Source organism: Cygnus olor, chromosome 7, assembly GCF_009769625.2.
Source record: "Cygnus olor isolate bCygOlo1 chromosome 7, bCygOlo1.pri.v2, whole genome shotgun sequence".
Classification (NCBI taxonomy): domain Eukaryota; kingdom Metazoa; phylum Chordata; class Aves; order Anseriformes; family Anatidae; genus Cygnus; species Cygnus olor.
Genome location: NC_049175.1, coordinates 9,659,240 through 9,679,892, shown reverse-complemented (window position 1 = coordinate 9,679,892; position 20,653 = coordinate 9,659,240). Strand labels below are relative to the sequence as shown.

Genomic DNA, 20,653 nt, shown 5'->3' with positions numbered 1-20,653 from the left:
TATTTTCACTGAAAAAAAAAATATGCAGACTCACAGCAGTACAACCCCTGCATATAGAACCATTAGGGTTACTGTGTTTGGAATAAGCGGTCAGAAAGACAGGGAACTTAAGCATCACAATTTTTTTTCTTCCTAGTCTTTTTTTTAAATAGTTGAATTTCGTAATAATACATCTTTAAAACATTGTGTATAGGTTAACTTTTCCAATTTACCTCCAATTGCTGCTACTGTAAAGTTATCTGTGAAATAGCAGCGATAATACAAAACCCACAAAATATAGTACTTAATACAAGTTAATAGGTAGTAACATGCTAAGCACCTCAACTCATTCCAGACAACTAATGTTGTTGGGATCCTAAAAGAGATCAAGATGTGAGGAATGGAGCTATATATTCTCTGCATTTTGAGGAATTTCAACATTAAACTCAATGCGCTTCAGTGGCAAAGTAAAGCAAGACAAGTCCAGATTAAGAAAGTTGATCAGTTTATTTACTGTTAAGGATTATGCATCTGTCTGGAATATTTTGTGATGCATCAACAAAGCATAAATGTATCTTTATTTTATGACAAAGAGAAAGCCAAGGTTTGATTCTCATCAGGTACAACCTCAAGTAGAATCAATGTTCATCTGCGATTTCAAAAAACAATGAATCTGAGCATTTTCTGTCAAAGTATGGGCTCAGTTTTCTTATGTAGAATTGTGCTTTTTCCTTTATGTTTAGGATGACCAAACACCACTGCACATTTCTGCTCGACTGGGAAAAGCAGATATAGTACAGCAGCTGCTACAGCAAGGAGCATCTCCAAATGCGGCTACAACGTCTGGCTATACGCCCCTGCATCTTTCTGCTCGAGAAGGGCATGAAGATGTAGCTTCTGTTCTTTTGGATCACGGTGCATCTTTGGCTATCATTACCAAGGTAAGGGAGTTGCTCAGTAGTAAAATGCATTTGCAAGAAGTGCTTCTTTTGAGTTAAATATGGCTAGCATCATAAATATACACAGTGATATACATGAGCTGCATGTTGTTAAAAGAGTAAAAAGCTTCACACTCTTACCTCAGTCTGATGTATAACACATCCTAGTGGTCAGCCATGCATTTGCTTGGAATGAAAGGAATGCAGGGCAGAAATTCCTGGTAGGAGTTGATAAGCTCTTGCCCAGCATTGTCCTTGGGTCTTTGGTGGTTTGAAGAAAGGAACTGGCTCTTCCCTTTTTACAGTCATTTTAATGCAGATAGGGCTTTTCCTTGCAAAAGAGAGCCTTCAGACCTGCCAGGGCAGTTGGGAAGCTGCAGACTTGTTGCCTGGACTTGGGACTATCTAAGGGGATGGATAGAAATAATATCCTTGTAGGTCAGAGGCAAACTTTGAATGCCTCTGATGTCTAGGCACTTTGGGAAAAGAGTGCTAGTGGATATTATGTAATTGATTTCTCTCACAGAAAGGATTTACTCCTCTACACGTGGCTGCAAAATACGGGAAAATTGAGGTAGCGAACCTCTTGCTTCAGAAGAATGCATCTCCTGATGCTTCTGGAAAGGTAAGACAGAAGAGGTCACTGCCACTTGCACAGCAAACATTTGTGCACACATAATGTTCTAGTAATATCCTTCTACCATTGCACGCACTAATATCCACACCCTGGGTTTCACTGGAATAGGCTTCTTGTAATATTCCAATCCCTGTTGGGTCTGTCAGGAGTCTGCAATCTCTTTAACAAAAGTGAGTTTTATTATCATTAATTGACAACAAAATCGTTATGCTCTCTCTGTATCCATCCAGGGGAAAAAAGACAAGCCATTCCCCTACCTTCCTGCCCAGACTATTTATAGTCCTTATCGGAGTACTCAAGCAGCTGGCTCTGCTCCCCCAGGTCCCGTGACAGGGGGCAAAGCCCGGTAGGACCTCAAGCTATTTAAAACGGCCCAGCTGAGGGTTTTACAGATCCAAGGGAAGGTTTACTTTATCCACTGCAGAAAAAGAAAACATTGCTGAGGTTTTGACCTCAGGGTCAAAATTCCTTACTTGCTCTGTCCTGGGGGCAGCACAGATGTGTGTTTCTCTGTTCACCCTCCCTGGGAAAAGTAAAAAGGGCTTTCACAGCTCAGTAAAGATTTTTAAATCCCTGTTTTGTGTTTTGATTCAAAATTTAACAAAGACTCCTGATACATGAATGAATAACAAATGTATTTTTTCACCTATCTGCTCTAATTTTCCAAACTCCTAAATTTTCCCTGAAGATCTGTAACAGCACTTGTTTGTTCTGCATGTGTTTTTAGAGCGGTTTAACACCACTGCATGTAGCTGCACACTACGATAATCAAAAAGTGGCACTCCTGCTGTTGGACCAGGGAGCTTCACCTCACGCATCTGCCAAGGTACAAGTACTGGCTACTCTGGGGATCAATACCTAGGCCTTTTGCCACTTGTTTCCTATCTACCTCTGCTCTTTCTAGAATGTGTGTGCTTGCAATTACAGGGAACCCAGTTACTGTATTGTCTCACAACCAAATCTCTGTAAGTTGCTAGAATGATTCTGCAAGTGAATAAAATAGTTGTTTTACAAAGAAAAAAAAAAGGCAAGCATAGGTATAGAAAAAATCTGAAATACTTAATTTCATTGAAGTTCAGTCTCAGTGACTACTAAGTCTTGCTTTCACTTGTCTGATCTCCTTAATACCTCAAAGCCATCTTGACATCTGTTCAGGGCTTGGAGTGCTTTGCTACACAGGGGTAGTAGTGCTAATGTATTGTGCCAGAGTAAGTGTGGAAAGTTTCTCAGTATAACATACAGTATTATTAATGTGCTTCATGGTATTTACACCTCAGTGTAAGTGGACTGTTGAGAAAATAAAACTAGTCACAGCTCTGCTTGGTTTGTAGTATACTGTAGGCAAGACAACACAGTGTAAGATTTCAAGGGATGTGAAAGAATTTGTACTTAAATACATAACAATTTGATCAACAGACAAATTTAGAGAAGCTTAAAGTCTCTATTTTCTGTGGATCCCAGTTTTAAATACTGGCCAATTGTTGGACAGCAGTGATAAATAAAAAAGGGTGGAAGCTATGTAGGATCAGGTGGGGTGCATTGTAAATACCCCATCTGAAACAACCCAGATACATTCCTAAAATCGCCATGAAGAAACACTGTGGAAAGGGAGAGCTAGTGGAGCAGCTAGTTTCGTACACAGACAGCTCTCCTTGATTGCATTCCTCTCACACATGACTGAGTACAGCCATAATAGAGGAGCCCTTCTGCATGGCTAAAGAGGAGGACAGTCTGTCATACATGGTAGGTCCCCAAGCTTATGGTGCAAAAGAGAGGAAAGTTAAACAAACATGGATAGCCAGCAGCAACGGCACAGTCTAAAATCAAGAACGCCAATAGTGGCAGTCTGCCAGAGCAGTGTCCCAGGAGGTGAACTGGAGTGATCTCTGGTCTTTTACTGTTGCAACACAGCACTCTTAAATGTCACTGTGGAGAAGGAAGGACCTTCTGAAAGGGACGAGAAGACATTGACCTGGTTTTCATGGAAAGAAACTGCCAGAGGAACCTATACGTCATGTAGGGGCAGGGATTGCAGCTCCCACTGCCAGGGGCTTGGGAAGCCCAAACCAAGGTGGAAACCCTATAGACTACAGTATAATATTACACAAACCCATGTGTCAGGTCACGTTAGCTTTCCTGTCTGTTAGGGAAGAAAAAAAATATAGTTTTGACACTGCCACGTTGTGTCTTCAGTGTGAGCTGTAAGCTTCCTAAAAGAAAGCATTTGTTACTATTCTGCAGCAAGTGAGCCACAGCAACACACTGAGCAGAGCATCAGTACTAAATAAAATTAATGGCAGCATGTTTGTTGCTGTAGGCACTCACAGTGCAGTCATCTGAAAGAAGATTTTGGTTTACAGCAGATGATTTCCTATTCCTTCTGTAAATGTGGTCTAATAAAAAAATGTGTTACATCAAAGATCTCATCATTAGCTCCACAATTAGTTTCATCAGCATTTGTTTTCTCTGTGATGTTCCTCTGTTTGATGCTCACCTTAGGAGTAGCTTATTAGCTAGGCCTTGAAGAAGAATCAGTGAAAGGGGATGAGAAGTGGCCAAGTACGAGTACAGCACTGTGATACAAACAGTTATTCAAATGAACCATTCATTCTTACAGACTAAAACAAGGCTTGTGCCCAATTTTAATTGGGCATTCATTGCCTTTGCAATATTTCCCTTCCTTCCCCTCCATCACCACAAACCTCAGTCTTTTTCTCTGTCCTTCCATCTTTAACCTTTTTCCGTTTTTACCTCTTTACCATGGCAGCCAGAATAACCCAATACTCTCCCTCCAAACTTCTCTGTTCCTTTCTGCATTTATTTGTAGTGACAGAGCACACCCCTTATTAAGAGAAGATAGTCTGAGACTGAGATGAATTTTAGTTTTTGTTTTTCATCTCTTTTTGCCTTTTCTTGGCAACCTGCTGTTTTCCATTCCACTGAAATCAAACTATAACCGTTTCTGGAGAAAAGGCTTGAAACTGCATTTGTTATCTTAGAAAATACACGAGCTCCATTTAAATTATACAGGGTTTAGCATATATGCAGGATTTAACACAACTAACAAGTGCTCATGTGGTAATGGCTGTTCTACACATCAGTCTTGTGCAGGAAGTCTGAGAGAGGGGATTGTTTTTCCTGATGTGTTTTATCTTCAAAGTGAACATTAAGTGATTGTGTGCTTCCCTCGTTAGCCATGGCACTGCACTACATTTCCCGGGTGTCATTTTGGCAGCGTTGCAGCCTGCTTTGCTGAGGTGCCGAACACTCTGACCCCACTTATTTGGTGCATATTGTACTTTGAACAAAGAGCATGAGCTGTGTCATGCTGACTGCCCTGAAATATCTTAGTATCTAAGGCCTAAACCAAATCTGAAATGAATTTTGAAGGTTTCAGAGACTTTTCCATATGGAGTTAGTGCTGTGCAGCTCTCACTTCCAGATTACTACTAATGCAATCCTGCACTCATTGGTGTACCCCTGTGTATTTATTCTTTGCTCCTACCTGCATCACCCTCCATCTGTTATGTCCAGCCCTGGTGCCCTGTGAGGTACAGGGAGGACACAAGCCAGGTAAATGCTTTGTACATTTAGATAGATTTTATTGGACTGTGTAATCTGAAATGCTCATGGTAATTATGATACCGTATGAAATGGTTTATGCAGATAAGGTCTTGCGCCCTCCCACACCTTCTTCCTTAGTCACATGCATACATGTTCATGTTTACTGTTTGCTTCAAAATGAGGGCTAATATATACCTGAAAGATAGAAAGTTCTTGATTAAACAGGTATTGCAATTTGTATCCAAAAGCCTGTCATGCTTTGGTTAGTGTTTTGGTATGTGCATTCTGATCGTTTATATATATTCTTCTATTTTCTGTCAAATCCATTTTCCTTCAAAAGTAGAAAATTTTATCATGCAGTTTCTGTTCGTGGTAGTGGACTTGCTGGGTTCATGTATTGGAAGGAAAAAAAGGAATGCAAGACTAAAGTGATATGTTTTAATTTTCCCTTGACCTGAACCAAGAGTCTCAGTAAGGTTAGAGTACATGCTGCAAGGAAGGCTATATTTCATATACATAATGCTTTCATTCATACTGGGAGATAGGAAAACAAAAAACAAAACAGCAACAAAAAAAAAAAACAGCTGTTCTGAGTTATGTACATGCATCCTGCTCTTCTCTTTGTTGAAGATTGTATCACATTGTTTAATGAGTAGCTTGCAATGAAGTGCTTTCTGTTGACAGAATGGCTATACGCCACTACACATAGCTGCCAAGAAAAACCAGATGGACATAGCAACTACACTGTTGGAATACGGTGCTGATGCCAATGCTGTAACCAGACAGGGTATTGCCCCTGTACATCTGGCCTCTCAGGACGGCCACGTGGACATGGTGTCGTTACTTCTTTCTAGAAATGCTAATGTAAATCTCAGCAACAAGGTAAGTGTTTCCCCTGCTTGGTGCTAAGGCAATAAACATAGCAACATGACATTTGAATGCACATCATCATTTCTTCTAGCAAAGAGAGCAGTTTGCAGCAAACCCCATGTCACATTGGATGAACTGTATTTTGTAGTACCTAAGTTTTGATGATGGCTAGTACCACGTGCTGCAGAGGAATTTATAAATCCATCTCCTTTCCTTCCATATCATGCTAGTCTGCCACCAGAGAAAATGGCTTCTTCACCCTAACGGTTAGCGGGGTAGGAGTGTGTCCTTTAGGATCCTCTAGATATACGCCTCCCCATTAAGCAATGGTAACAACTAACTTGTTGATTTTTAATGGGGTAATAACAGTGAGGTTGTCTGAGATTTTGTTCATTAATGTAAGTGATTTTTCCTCCTCAGAGGTTGTTCCTCAGAGCATGGTGACTTTCAGTGTAATTTCTCCAGGGGGCATGAAAAAGAAGCTAGTAGATTTTAGTTTCTGTATGTATGACTTTATAGACTATTAAGTCTGTTCTGTGGTAATGTTTCTAGCAGATCTTTAGCCTTAATTCTTTAAATGCCCCTCTAGCCATCAGAGATACTGTAAAGTGCAGTTTCAGTGTGGATTTATGTGGCTAACATAGAAAGGCAAGAGACATTTTTTTTCATGGAGAGCGTTTCTTGTTCTCAGCAGGCAGAAAGACTCTGTCCTCTGAGGCTGTGGGTGGTGCTGCACAGGGCTGCTCTGTTTTCCCATTTCTAACTTTAAAGCTTAATTATTTTTGGTCCCTCCTTCAGGTAGCTTCTCTTGCAGTTGTTGATTTGCCCTTGTCTTAATCAAGCAAATACTGTTGCGCAGTGCTGAATGCACCTTGTATTCCCATAGTGCAATTTGCCGTGGGCACATTCTACGTTACATTGGCTAGCTTGGTTTTGCTACTGAGGCTAATACGGAGACCACAATTACTGTCGCTTGGCATTTTGGTTCAGCCCCACTAGACAATAATTATCTGCAACATCCTTCAATCTGTTACTGCTCAGTTACAGTCTCTCGTTTCTCATTATACAGATAACAGCACCTTTTGAAAATAGTTCTCCTCTACTCACGTAGGGATACACATTTCCTCTGAGCTCAGCACCTACATTTGAAGCCAGATATTTAAAGCACACCAACTTCTGAGTTTTGCCATGAGAGTAAAAGGCCATTTGTTTTCTTCAGGGTCCACAGGACAGTTGGGAGCTAAGTACTCAGAGCCCCAGCTTGGGCACTGAGCACTTAGTAAACATTTTTAGAAGGTTTGGCCCATAATATCCAGGTCCCATTAGGTAATTTGCAGTTGATTACTTTTACATGTTTATGCAGTGTGACCCACCTAAGTTGTGTTGTCATCAGCATTGCCTGTTCAAGAGCAGTACAGTTACTGCTATTGGTAAGGAATCCACACTGCAAGATGTAGGGGACAGCTATGCAGTTCTGTGGAGATGAATTTGGGTTTAAGGGTAGGAAACTACTATCAGTAAAAGGTAAAGTTAAAATCTGAGTGAATATTGGTACTAGAAAACTTATAGAAGTCTGAACAATCATTCGATATTTCTTTTAAAATCTTTCTTACTCTGAGGAAGTGAGCTCCCCAGGAGGGGGAAAAATACTGTGCTTTTTTTTTTCTTCAAGTGCTGTAATATAATTTGGTATCCCACATTTAACGTTGCATGAAGAATTGTTCCTTGTGTAAAAGAACCATTATCTTCCTGGTTTTTAAATTTTAGTTTCTTGTAATTCAACAAATGTAATCAGATAGCACAATACACAGCTTGTAAGTGAAGGTAGAGTTCTTCATTTATTTATTTAATTTCAGTAAGACTTTTTGAATCTTACTTATAGTTGATTTTGTGTTTAATATTCACGTGCCACCTCTGAAGATTGTTACCTATTGCTTCTAATTTACAGAGCGGGCTGACACCACTCCACCTGGCTGCTCAGGAGGACAGAGTCAATGTAGCAGAGGTTCTTGTTAACCAAGGAGCTGCTGTTGATTCACAGACAAAGGTATGAACACCATTATCAATATGTATTGTTTTCTTTCAGGGAAACAAGAGCCTGTAGACCAGTCTAGTAATCAGTTTCAGGGTGAAAATGAAATAGCAGTGAAATGTTTCTTGTAATAAATTGCTATAGAATATATTTTGAACACTGAAGACCTTTAAGCTTGAGTGTTTAGTGTTATGCTCAGTCTTTGAGCTATAAGCTTGTTTCTTTCTTCTGTGCCAAATATTTAGATCAGCATAGCTGTATCCTACTATTTCACTGAAGGTAAGTGGGATTGATCTGTATTTTTATGTAAGGAAACTTTCAGAAAAGCCGGAACTCTCTCTACAAAGAGTCATGTGCTCTTTTACCATATGCATACTCTCATCTGCTTTTGGTAGTTTTTACATGTTGCACATACTTCCAGCCAGCTGACAGTAGAAACCAAGCACAGGAGAACTGTTATATAAAATATCTTTCTTTACAGAAAGAAAAGCAATGAAAATGCAAAGTAGGCATTTCTGGTTATTAAATGATTAATAGTTTTTCCGGTGACTTAAGACAATTTATGAAATGAAGCAGTCTTCTTTTACTGAGCTGTTACTAAATAGCCATCCATAGGCACAATTCTGCAAGTACAGCCATTGTTCATTTGTAAAGACTTACCCCTACTCTTAGAGCTTGAATCAGCCTTCAAGACTGCCTCAATTTCTAAACCATATTGTTTTGCAAAGCATGGTGGATTGGGCTGTTTTATAATATGGGTACATTTAGGAAGCAGACTTTTTCTTGTATCCCAAAGTGAGACTTGGCCAGTGTTCTCCTGATGTACACATTAACCTGTTAGTTTCTAGGTAAATATTGCTCTATTCTGTCTTCAAAAATAGTATTAGAGATGAACCGAATAGCTCTTTAGGACAAATTCGAATTTTTTTATTGCTGTTACCTAATATGAAATACAGATACATGATGGTGGTCCATTTCAAACTTACTTGCCTAAAAATACTTCTGTCTAAAGTAAATATTTGGACTCCTAAATAAGAGACTTGACTTTCCAGGGTGTTTGGACATGAATTTTGGGATCCCAAGCAATAACTACTCCCACTTCATGGCATTGGTTTGAGTGTGATGTCTGTGGCCTAATTCCAAGAGCCTGCTTAGAAATTATTTTATACTTACTGAGGGTACATACAGTGCTCAGAATTTGAAGATTGCCTCAGTGTTCATTACACCTAGATTCTTCACGCGTTGTTGGTATCTAGTAGATGATCATTAGGTGGATAAGAAATCAGTTGTGATCAAGTGCTTGAACAGTAGTTGATCAAATCAGCTAAAATTAACTCAGTCTCACAGTTTGATCTGCAGATTGTAGAGAGTTGTGCAGCCTTCACAACTTGTAGCAGCTTTCACAACTCCATTACGTGTGTGCTCTGAGTTAACTGCTGTGCTTGCATCCAGAAATATCCCCGTGTGTCAGACTGTCCAGCAATATTAGCATTTTGTCGTCACACTGACATCTCAAAAAAGGCTGAATCCATCATCCTTTCTGTCTGCAGGTTGGTTGATTATAACCCATGGTAGAGGGAAAAGTCATTGGTACCTGGTTTTGTGTTGTGTAACTCTAGCTGTACCTTTGCGTTAGGCTGTTGATTTCGATTACAGTATTCTGGTGTGAAAATTAAATAGTTCTGCTGAAATCCCAGGATTTTGACTGTCTTTATACTTTTGTAACATGTCTTCAGCCTCTGTTTTGCAGATGAATCAGTGTGGATTCTTACCAGCTGCTAGATCATCCAGCAGCAGATGAGATCTGTCCTGGTTCGTTCTTTGCATGATTTCCTCAAATGAATATGGTTGCCTCTCTGGAGAAAGGAAACCTTACCTGGTTTTGGTTTCTGTAAAATGACATTGTAGAACCTGCTCTTTTACTTTGGTCCAAGAGCTGAATCACTTCCTAGTCTGTGAAGCTTGTCTGTTTGCCTTCTACTATTCCCTGTCCCACAAATAGTAAGTAGTCTAAGGAGACATTTACATCAACAGGTGCAGGCAGTCATGTGTCCCCCTTGCCTTCTCTCCAGCGTCCAAATCGTATCCAGTTCAGGACTAATAGCCTTTTAGTCACATTAGCATGGTGCAGTGTGTGAGATACTGTCACAGCTGAGAAAGAGGGCATGTTAGTTGGGTCTCAGGGCTTGGCAGTATGTCTGTGGTGGAGCGGGGACAAGACTCTGTAGAGACGCATGGGAAAAGGGCTTCAATTTCCTCATTCAGAGGTCTCCTCTGGGTGGAGCTGAATTTCTTAATAGCATCTCTGAAAATTGAACTAGTTAGTAAGTAAAACCATGCACAAGTTTAAAGAAAAGTCGTATTTGACTGTCTGCAGCTTGAATCCTATCATCAGTAATTCACATCATTTAAAAAAAAAAAAGGAAGTTAGTTTGTGTTTTACCTTCCTTCTTCAGTTACGTATGTAACTAGTGCAAGTAAACAACAGTTTACCAGTATACGCTTGTTTCCATGGGACTTCCCCATAGTTGTCAGGAAGTGGAGCAGGGATTGATAGATCAGGCAAAGTCCCCAGTGTACTTAAGCAGAATTGCTTTGCAGTGTAACAAATTGCATGTCTGGGAAAATGTGAATCATTAATGCTGTAGGCCTTCATGGTGAAGAACACCTGCAATGGCTTTATCCTTCTCCCGACCATGCTAGCTGACCCTCTGCTGTAGGGGACCGTCTGCTCCTTCGGAAGAAAGCATCCACATGCCTTGTAGGATTGCATTAGAGTGGGGTGAGCTTGATGCTTTTTCACTGGCTTCAGCAGGGTCCCACCTGCCAGGTTTGCAGTGGGTGAGCCCTGCAGTGCTGTCTCCAGACTCCACACAGTCAGCCACATGGAGGTCCTCTGTCAGATATCCACTCACTGTGGCCTGTGATACTGGGCAAGTGACAATGCAGTGCCATGTATTTCTGCATGGGATAGTTTCTGGATAAACTGATGATCATCTTGAGTTCCTTATGAATAGCTGGCAAGCTTTGAACTGCTGCAGCAAAGGAAAAAGTGTTATGCTTTAAGAACTGCCATGCCTTGACCTCTTGTTCTATGCAGGTGAGGTTTTAGATGACTGGCTTGTAATATAGCAACTCTGTAGTTGCAGGCTCTCTTTCTGAGATGGATTAACTGTGGAATTAAAATGTCTGGGAAATATAAAATGTCCGTGTGTGCTGTCCCTAAGAACAGAGACACTGGGGAGCAAGATCCAGCAACAGCTGAGTGGGCTGCAAAAGCACTGTTGCTATGCTTGTGTGTTTGCACAATGCCATCCAGCATATACAGTTCAGATTCACTACATTGGGCATAGAGTGGCAGGGCTGTGGCCATCTGTGCCTTAAGTATCAAAAAGTCAAGCCACACAGCTTAGTGGCATTGTATTAGGGATCTCTGTGTGCCACCAGCAGTGTCAACACTAACCTTTCATTTTCTTCTCTCTGTTTCGCATCCATATGTTTTTGTTACCTCATTTATTGTAGGCTAGGTGAGCAGCCAATAGTTTTTTTTGCCTTTTTTTTTCTTTGAATAGATTCTCTCATCATCGTGTTTCCAGGTTAGGTAAGTGTTGGTTGTGTCACTCCTGTACAGTATCTGTCAATGAAGGGAGAACACAGTATCTCAGTAGGTCATTAAACTTGTTGGGTATGGACCAGTGAGCTATCATCTTCCACTTCTGGTACATGTTCTTTAATCATCGTTTATATATAACTTACACTCCCTATGAAAACATCTAGAGTTTGCAGCTGTAACACATGGAAACACTTCTTATCCCTGCTTCAAGTTCAGAGGGCCACACACATGATTTGGGGTTATTTGGGGATGAAAAGGGAAGATTGGACAGAAACATATTTGGTACCTTCAAGCTATAGTAGGGAAGAAAAAAAAAAATGTAATACTACAGAAAATCTCTTATGTGGGAGATTGGTCTGTATGATTAAGATCTGTTCTAGTTCTAAAACTTGAGAGCATTATACAAATTACTCTCAGTAACCATTGCAACTGTGGTTCTGACTTGGGGTGGTTTCCCTCTCAAGAAATTTTTTCCAGAACTTCGTGGTTCACCACTACAGGTGGTGAAGCTTTAGAGTCCTTCACATTTAAAAAGGTTTAAAAAAAAATAATTAATGTTTACAGAAGGCATGGTAGGGCCCTGCTACAAAGGCAGCAGTTTTTGTCAATTCTGACATTCTATTCAAGTGCCTGAATTTATGTTTGTAAGAGTATTTGATACTGAAGCTGCTATGTAGTATCATGCAAAAGCAAGGAAGTTAAAGCAAGGAGTGCTCATCTAACACGTCATATTGGGAGTTAAAAATGAATTTGAAGCCCTGGTTGCAAGCAGATGTTCCTTCTCCTGGTGATCATGTTGAGTGCATAAAAGCTATACTGGTACATGTGGTGTTGGTTTTTGTTGCAGGGCTTATGTGCTGAGAGTTGGCACAAGTAAACACCATTTCATGAATCAGCAAGTCTCCACATGTTATTTTTCAACTCTTTTCCCTGTTGGATACTGTTATAGTAGGATACAGCATTAAGGTGATGGATTGGCCAAAGAAGCCCAATGGGAGAAGAGCGCTGGTTCAGTCAAGGATGAAGAGCAGATTTGGAGCGTTTATCTCTGTGCAGGTCATTTTAGCCAAGCAGTTGTTACTCTGCACTTGGGCCTATGCCAGGGGAACTGATTGTCTCATAGTCCTTGGCTGACGACTGTCTGGCTGACAAAGCCATCATAAAACTGTGTTTGTTTCTAAAACTGTAATGCTGGTAGGAGATAAGGGTGACTAAGAGGTTGTGATTTGTTTTGCAGGTTGGGCTGGACCTTTTATTTCAGATTTATTCAGCTCTGCCTGCTCTCTTCCAACAGGAACTCTGTACCAGCCTGAGTGCTACAGTGGCTTATAACTGTGATCTTATTTTTCCACTGGAATACCTAATTTTCAAGTGCAGAAAAAGATGGGAAGGAGCAGGGAGGGTGGGAAGTGCTGTCCAGAAGAATCCCTTTCACATAGAACAAATGCTCAGACATGGTATCTTCATAGTACATTATCTGTCTCTCCTTGGCTCTTAGTGCTCAGTTGTTACCCAGGCGTTTATGTGGAAATGTCTAGCCTAATAATCTGAGATAAACAACCTTTGTAAGGTACTTCAATACATTAGGTCCCGATTCAGCAAAGCTGTGAAGTGTGTATGTACATACAGGTTTGTTTCATTGGATCAAGGCTGGATGCCTTTGTGATGTTTAGAACTAGAGCATTTTCAGGTCTAACCAACGCTAATACTGCAGCTTCATTGTCTGACATTTATAGCAGAAAAACAAAAACAGAGCAGCTTGAGAGTCAGCATGACTAGAAAGATGCAGTAATTCAAGCTGTTAGGATTTATGGCTATTGCCAGTGGAGGATATTAAAGCAATACACTGACATGATATACAACGCTTGTGATAATTTCCCTCAAAAAATGCAAGGGCAAGAAAATAAGGGGTGTTCTGTGTTTGAGTGTTCTGTTAGAGTAGAAAAGCTAAGTATTTCTGATCTTTTTTGGCACTTACTCTTGTGGCTTTTGATAAACCCTTCCCAGCTGCTAACTCCCATATTGCTGATCATTCTTAAGAACAACTAGAAGCAGCATGGCAGCTGACTGCCAGGTGATGTGCTTTAGAGCTGTATTAAACAAAAGGCCTGATTTTCTTGGAAGTAACTTATTTGTATAATTGCAGGGCTTTTTTTCTTTTTTCCCTTAATAATTATTAGTAGTTCTTGTAGCAAAATATTTAAGCCTCCCGGATACATTTCTGTAGAGAATGAAAGTAGCATGGTCAAGTAGCAAGAATTACTGCTTTTATAGTTAATTTGGTTGCATAACCGCGGAATCTGCCATTGTTTCAGAAAAGTTAACAGGATATCAGTTTTCAGTGAGGATGTTGGGATACAAATACAATTATTTTTTTTTACTTTCCTGAGATAGAAACAGTTGAATATAGCAATCTGTGCTGTATCTGAGAAGCAAAGGATATCTTTTCTGGGTCTCAGGCACTGAAAAGACATGCTAATAGTTAGCATTATTTTTGACCAGTGCCCTCACTGGTGACTGTTAACATGAAAGATGTCCTCTGGTGGCTGAGGAGGTCTAGCATGCTCAGTGAGATGTGACCCGCTGTGTCATATCTCTGTCACTCTGCCATCAGTGACTGAGTGCTGCATCAGGCACTGCCTCATCAAACATAATGTGATGTGACCACAGGTTACTTCAAACTTAAAAGAAAGCTCCCAGGCTCCTCCAGAGAGTTCAGATGGGGAAACTGGTGTTTTGCCATGAGGCTAGCAGGTGCTCACATCGCTACCCTGGATGTGCATGACTCCTGTGCAGAGAAGCTGCCTTTCAGTGAAGACGTCTCCAGCTGCCAAGCCAGTGGTGCTGAGGACTTCACGAAGAGACTGCTTCAGCTCTGGGACACCAATGGTTGTGGTGGGAAGAATAGTGACTGTGTCACCACAGAAATGTCATCATGGGGCTTTTTAAGCCTTCCCAGTTTCTACCACATGTTTAGAGGGGAAAGAGGGAAAGCTTTCACTTAATCTCAGATTTCAACAGTGGGCTGGTCAGTAGTAACATAGAACATCACTAATTACTCTTCTAGCCGTTTATGGAGGTACCACAAGTAAACCTTTTATATGCCATTTGTAGGAGGAAATCGATGTTGTAGTGCAGTGAATACCAGGGTTTTGATAGTTCATTCTTCAATATTCATTGTTACAGGCTGTAGAGAGGAGCCTTTATAGATCACTTCGAAGGGAGAGCTGAGATCAGCAGGTCTTGGCTCTCCAACTCTCTCCAGATTTTAATGTTTTAGAGTTATTAGCAGAGAGTTCCCAGCAGGTAGCCCTTGACTTTGGATTTCATCTCCCCAGTTGATCTTTCAATGTATGATTTTTGTTGACATTGCAGGTCAAGAGGCCTGTATTTTGAAGGGGTTGTAGGGAGTTAAGTTCCTGTATGAGGAGGTTTCACTGCATTCTTTTGAACTGATGTTTTGGTAGTTTGCCTGTTTTAGTTTGAATTTGTCTTTGGAAGCTGTGTTTGAGGTACATGAGTATGTTCTGAGCCCTGTCAGACTCAGATCCTGGGTACTGCTTGGAGCTCTTAGCCCTATAATAACAGTAACTGTAAGACAAGGTTCCAGCATTCATTACATGATGACTACTATTCTGGGGAAAAGTTCCTTGTAGTCATTTGGCATCTGATCCAATGTTCGTATAAGTCAGTGGAAAAAAATCATTCTGCTGATGCCAATGGAATTTGTATCCGTCACTGTTTCTTGCAATGATTAACTTGTCCTGGTTGTCAGTGCTAGTAGTTTTTTTAGATGGCAATAGGTATGTAATTAACTGAAGAAAATATAGACACCGTAATTTCAAGTAGGTGGCACTGCTACCATCTATACTATCATTGCAAATATAAGTGAAATTGGGTGAATTGGGTTCACTACTAAGTGAAGTAGTGTCAGAGGCAAAGCGACACGAAGAAAATGGTGCATCTAAACCCACAGATAGCTGAAACTTCTCTCTAGTGGAAATAGTTCACATCTGAGGGGTCTTCTTTCTTTAAAACAGCTTGAACATGTAGTGTAGGGCTGGCTCCTGAACTCCTGGTAGACCTTGGACTTGCCTCCTCAGTGCTTTTGACCAAGGTGTCTGACCTGGCCACACCTCACTGAGGTGGACACACGAATGAAGGATGCCAGGCTATGGCTTTTAACTCTGTGCCTCTTGGGCACCAGGCTTTTCCCCTCGGAGCAGAAGAGCGAAGGAGCTTGGTCAATAAGAGAATAATCCATCTTTCAGTGTTTCTATACACAAAGTTGGCTTTTGGATCTAGTTCCAGGTGGTTCAGTCTCAGTGTTAAATCTTCTGGCCATACGGCTGTTTTGCATTCTACCAGGAGCCAAGGCATGCATCATGTCCACGTTTCTCCAACAATATTATTACTGATCTTTCTGCCACTGGAATAAATATTCTCAGACGGCCCCACCTATTACCTTTTTCTGAAAGCAGAATTCTTACAAATTAACAGCACAGCACATTTGCAGTGTATTTTATGAAGTGTTCAGGGTATTTGTGTTCCTCATATCAGATATGATTTTTGCAGGCTAGCAGTTAATTTTTCCATTAAAAACTGGTAATGGAGCATGAGTCCAATACCACATTGGAATCCCCACTGAGTAGCAAAAGGACATACTGGACTGGCAGTGTAGTTTCATCTAGCTCACAAAATGGTGAATCTCTATGTGGACGCTGGCTGATATGACCCTTCTGGCATCTCAGAGCCAGTGGGCCCTTGAAACCTGACCTTTCCAGCGTAAAAGAATCCTGATGACTCACCTTCAGAGGAGGGGAAGCGCATCTCTGGGAGCCAAGCAAAGGATCTGCTGGAAAGCCATTGAGCTATCAGTGTGAGCTGGGGGGGGAGATTTTGGGAAAAGCAGCTTCTCTCCATGTGGGGAAAAACATAGCAAGTGTACTGTTTAGAGGTGGCCATCTCCTGAACTGTTGTTTGTGCAACTCTAGATTGATTGTAAGTATGTTTGCTAAGGAAGAAGAGATAATGATGTCTTGAAGGGAAGATAAGGAAGGAAAAGATAATTACTTCAAGATAGATAATCTAATCATTTCTACTACGTTAAGAATCTCAAATAAGTCCAGCCTGTTCTAAACTGTTAACAGTGTTCTCAGTAATTTAAGAGATTAGAAAAAGAGCAGCAAAAGCAAACTTTGATCCTCTTTGTTTTGTTTTATTGTATGTTAAATGTTAACTCTTGATTCAAGTGTTTATTACAATTAACAGGTTTCAACCTGCTGTTTGACTTACTTAAAGTGTGTGGATTTCAAAAAGAGCAAATTCAGACTCAGCCTAGCAAGCCCTCGTTTGCTACCCTTTTAGTCATTTTTTTGTTAAAGTGATACATAATCTCCTTCTATTAAGCATTTTTGGAAAAAGTTCCAAACACTTAACTATAAAAAATATTTAGTTGTGTTTAGAGCATTTGATAGGCGAGTCCCAATGTTGACAAATGATTTTAGCCTGTTCACTAGTAATGAAAACCAAGTAGCAGGGACTAATAGGGAACAATCAACTTTCCCATCTTTACAGTTGCCACGAAAAAGCAGTTTCTTCTATTTTGTGTAACACAAGGCCAGACACATGAAAAAATTAAACCTGGTTGTTTTAGAGGCTTAACTTAAAAGCTGGGGTTCCAATTTTGGTAGGATTATGTTGTTCTTGCAAATATGGCACATCACTTGCATGGTTTCAGATTTACCTTTTGGATTTTTCAGTCAGAATGGATGGGCTGCACATTGGCCTATATTGAGGCAGCCCTCAGCAGGCCTGGTTTTTAGTAAGTTGCTATTACTCATTTACTTGTTTGTTATCACACTGTAGGAACACCCATCAAGCATGAGAACCTCACTGTGCAAGGCAGTATACACACATTCATTTAAAAAACAGGCTCACCCCAGGGACCTGATGATCTTAGCATTGGAGAGGAAAGCAAATTGTTAATCAACATTGCATATGTTCAAGATTACAGAATTACAAGGCAGAGAGGTTCACAACAAATGGGACTTGAAATGGTATTCTTGAGAGGCATGTTTTTCCATAGTTGCATATTTCTTCTCATGGGAAAAGAAAGACAAAGAAATAAAGTTTGACAGGATTTTTGCTGTTTCATGTCTTTTTTTTTTTTTGTCAGGGGATGCATGGGGTTAGTCACATTTGCTAATTGCTTACATCCATTCTAGATGGGATACACTCCTTTGCATGTTGGCTGCCACTACGGAAACATAAAGATTGTTAACTTCCTTCTGCAACATTCTGCAAAAGTCAATGCCAAAACGAAGGTGAGTTTTCTGCCTCTGCCTCACTCGTTCTGTGGGGGTGACAAGTGTGCTGTGCCCAACGCAGCCTCTCCCTTTCCTTGTGCCTGCAGAATGGGTACACGCCGCTGCACCAGGCTGCACAGCAGGGACACACCCACATCATCAACGTCCTGCTCCAGCACGGCGCGGCACCCAACGAGCTCACTGTGGTAAGTGCTGAGAGGCCACTGCTCAGGCTTGCTTGGTCATCCCATCCTGTGTAAAGCATTGTGCTCCCGCTGTGTTGGAGCAAGGGAAATGTGAGGAGGGAGAGGAAAAGAGCAAAGGAAGCATATTCCCATTGCCTCTGTGTCCTCCATGTCCTCCATTGTCTCTTCCAAAACTAGGACAGCAAACATCTGGACAGTGTTTTTCCTTTTCATCCCATTTCTGTAAAGAGTTAAAAACCTAGTTACGTGTCCTACTACCCCAAATGTATTTTTCAGTCACTGACATGCAAACATTTATGTGGCCTTTACTGTGCATTTTTCCATAGCTAATTAATAGTTTGTACACTTACTATTGCTAACATTCAGCTTTTGTTTTACATGTTTCAATTGCTAGAATGGAAACACTGCCCTTGCCATCGCAAAGCGACTTGGCTACATTTCAGTCGTTGACACATTGAAGGTGGTGACAGAAGAGACCATGACTACAATTGTAAGTACAGCTCGCTTCAGTAGTGGATGGAAGGGTTTTTCCTAAGCCAGTGTATTCAGTTTTGTTTAGTTAATTGTCTACTGAGATTTCAGTCTAGTTTCTACCTATCCTTTTAGTGCTTATGGAGTGGATATTAAATCAGATAAAACTAATACATTTTTAAGGTAGGCATTATTATATGTCTGTAATATATTTTAAGGTAGACATACCAATGAAGCAGAAAATGGACAGTTTAAATAACTAGTCATAATTGCTGTGTTTCTAAGAGTGCATCTTGTTTATGTCACAAATGAAGTGAATTGGGGCTGATTTATAGTTGTGAAAAGACATTCCTAGAGGCTTCTGTAAACTGAAGTTGCTTCTCCCTTTTAAGAGAGTGCAGTTTGCCAAGGAATGATGTGTATTGGGTTGTATTTGTTCTAAGAGCAACTATTTCAACCAAAAAAAAGTAGTTGGAATTTTCTTAGAAGCTCCCCTTTGCCTAGGATCTGATTTATTCTCAAAGATGGCTAAGGCCTGTTTTCTGTACTCAGCCAAAGTCAGCTTCCGCAACCCCAGCTCCCATTCACTGACATGTACATGATATCCAGATCATCTGTCCTGGCTTTCAAGAAGGCCTGCTGCAGTGTTAGCCAAGGGAGATTAGCGGCAGTGGTCAAATATTGCCAGCAGAAAAATGGCAATTCACAGCATCTAAAATACTGCTCAAAGATACTTATTCACTAACATTTTGCCAAATTGCTTTATGAAGACTGTTCTAATAAGGTGAGGAGCTTTCATGAACCACCATAGTAATTAAGCCAGAACAGAGTATTAAGAACATAAATTCAGAGCATTGTCTCCAAATTGACTTTTTCCTTTCTGCAACTTTTTTTTTCTGATTAAAAAGAGAAATATGTGCATGTACGTATTTTTATGCATCTCAGAGATGGAAAATGTTTACTGTATGTCCTATGTTTTGTCATCACCCGTTTTGTGTGGTCTGTTGGTGCAAGCAGGTGGTTGCAATACAGTGAACCTTTGGGAAGACAGGCAGGTTTTAGTTCTACTTCATGTGCCTTTACTTCTTGTGACTTTCCTGGCTGTGGTTTGTAATACAGTAGCTTACATAAAATCTACCACATAGAAGATAAGATTGTGCCACAATAAAATACAAAGGAATATGCCAGAAAATAATAATAATTCTTTCTTACAGCCTCTCTCTTGATTTTCTCAAGGACATCTGTCTTTCTAGAAAGATTCCAAAACAATTTTCTACAACCTGACAAATTTGTTGTTGAAGGTTATCCAGAGTAGCATAAACTTGAATGATTGCCTAGTATACAACTAGATAGCTGCAAGAGAAGTAAAACCATGTTGTTAGCTAAAAACTCCCGATATCATAAGGTCATTCTTAATTTGCAGAACTAATAAGCTATGTGAGTTTGTGCCACAAAAGCGACATCATTTATTATGTTCCGTAGATGTAGAAGAGTAAAAAGGTGGTAGATCAAGCTGTGAATTGTTTTAGAAGCAATGTTAGAAGCTGAAAGGCCTGTATTAATGCCTGTGAATGTCTACTCTCAAGCCCAGAAACATTTGCACGAAAACCAAAATATGCTGCTTATCAGTCAAAGTGTGTAATTGGCAGACTTTGGAAGCCTAATCATGAAATCTGATTTATAACTGAGTATCTTAAAAATTCAAACTATTGAGGGTATTTCTGGGGTAATGTGGCTAAACAACTCTGAAAGGTAAATTCAATGAAACCAGGGATGAGCATAGTTAGTTTACTCTGATTTATATTCAAACACCAATAAAAATCCAGTAGTGCCTGAAAAAAGTCCTGTGATTTTACCAGTTTAACAGCAACATGTTAAAAAGCTGTGCAAGTAATTCCAACAGAATGAAATACTGTGAGGCTTTTTATAAGTTTTGTGATGTTTGAGCATGCAGGCGCTCTTCTGCTGTTTCAAGTGATGGCAGTAGCCCAAGAAACATGAACTGCCGCAAGTAATTATGAGGCTATAGAAAACC

At 40.3% G+C, this 20,653-nt stretch overlaps 1 protein-coding gene and 1 long non-coding RNA gene across 10 annotated transcripts in view; one reads left to right on the top strand and one right to left on the bottom strand.

Moving 5' to 3' along the window:
* Positions 1-20,653, top strand: part of ANK3 (ankyrin 3) — a 358,746-nt gene that overhangs the window by 256,393 nt on the left and 81,700 nt on the right. For all 9 annotated transcript variants that reach the window (XM_040564167.1, XM_040564175.1, XM_040564176.1 and 6 more), the window contains 8 exons: positions 723-920; positions 1,444-1,542; positions 2,282-2,380; positions 5,803-6,000; positions 7,937-8,035; positions 17,861-17,959; positions 18,049-18,147; positions 18,542-18,637. In XM_040564167.1, coding sequence (XP_040420101.1) covers positions 723-920; positions 1,444-1,542; positions 2,282-2,380; positions 5,803-6,000; positions 7,937-8,035; positions 17,861-17,959; positions 18,049-18,147; positions 18,542-18,637 — 987 coding nt within the window. The remainder of the gene's footprint in view (positions 1-722; positions 921-1,443; positions 1,543-2,281; positions 2,381-5,802; positions 6,001-7,936; positions 8,036-17,860; positions 17,960-18,048; positions 18,148-18,541; positions 18,638-20,653) is intronic.
* On the bottom strand, positions 10,443-14,497 carry LOC121073345. The gene is made up of 3 exons (XR_005821640.1): positions 14,404-14,497; positions 11,484-11,654; positions 10,443-11,055 (listed from the first exon to the last, which is right to left on the bottom strand). It is a non-coding gene; the product is annotated as an uncharacterized LOC121073345 (long non-coding RNA).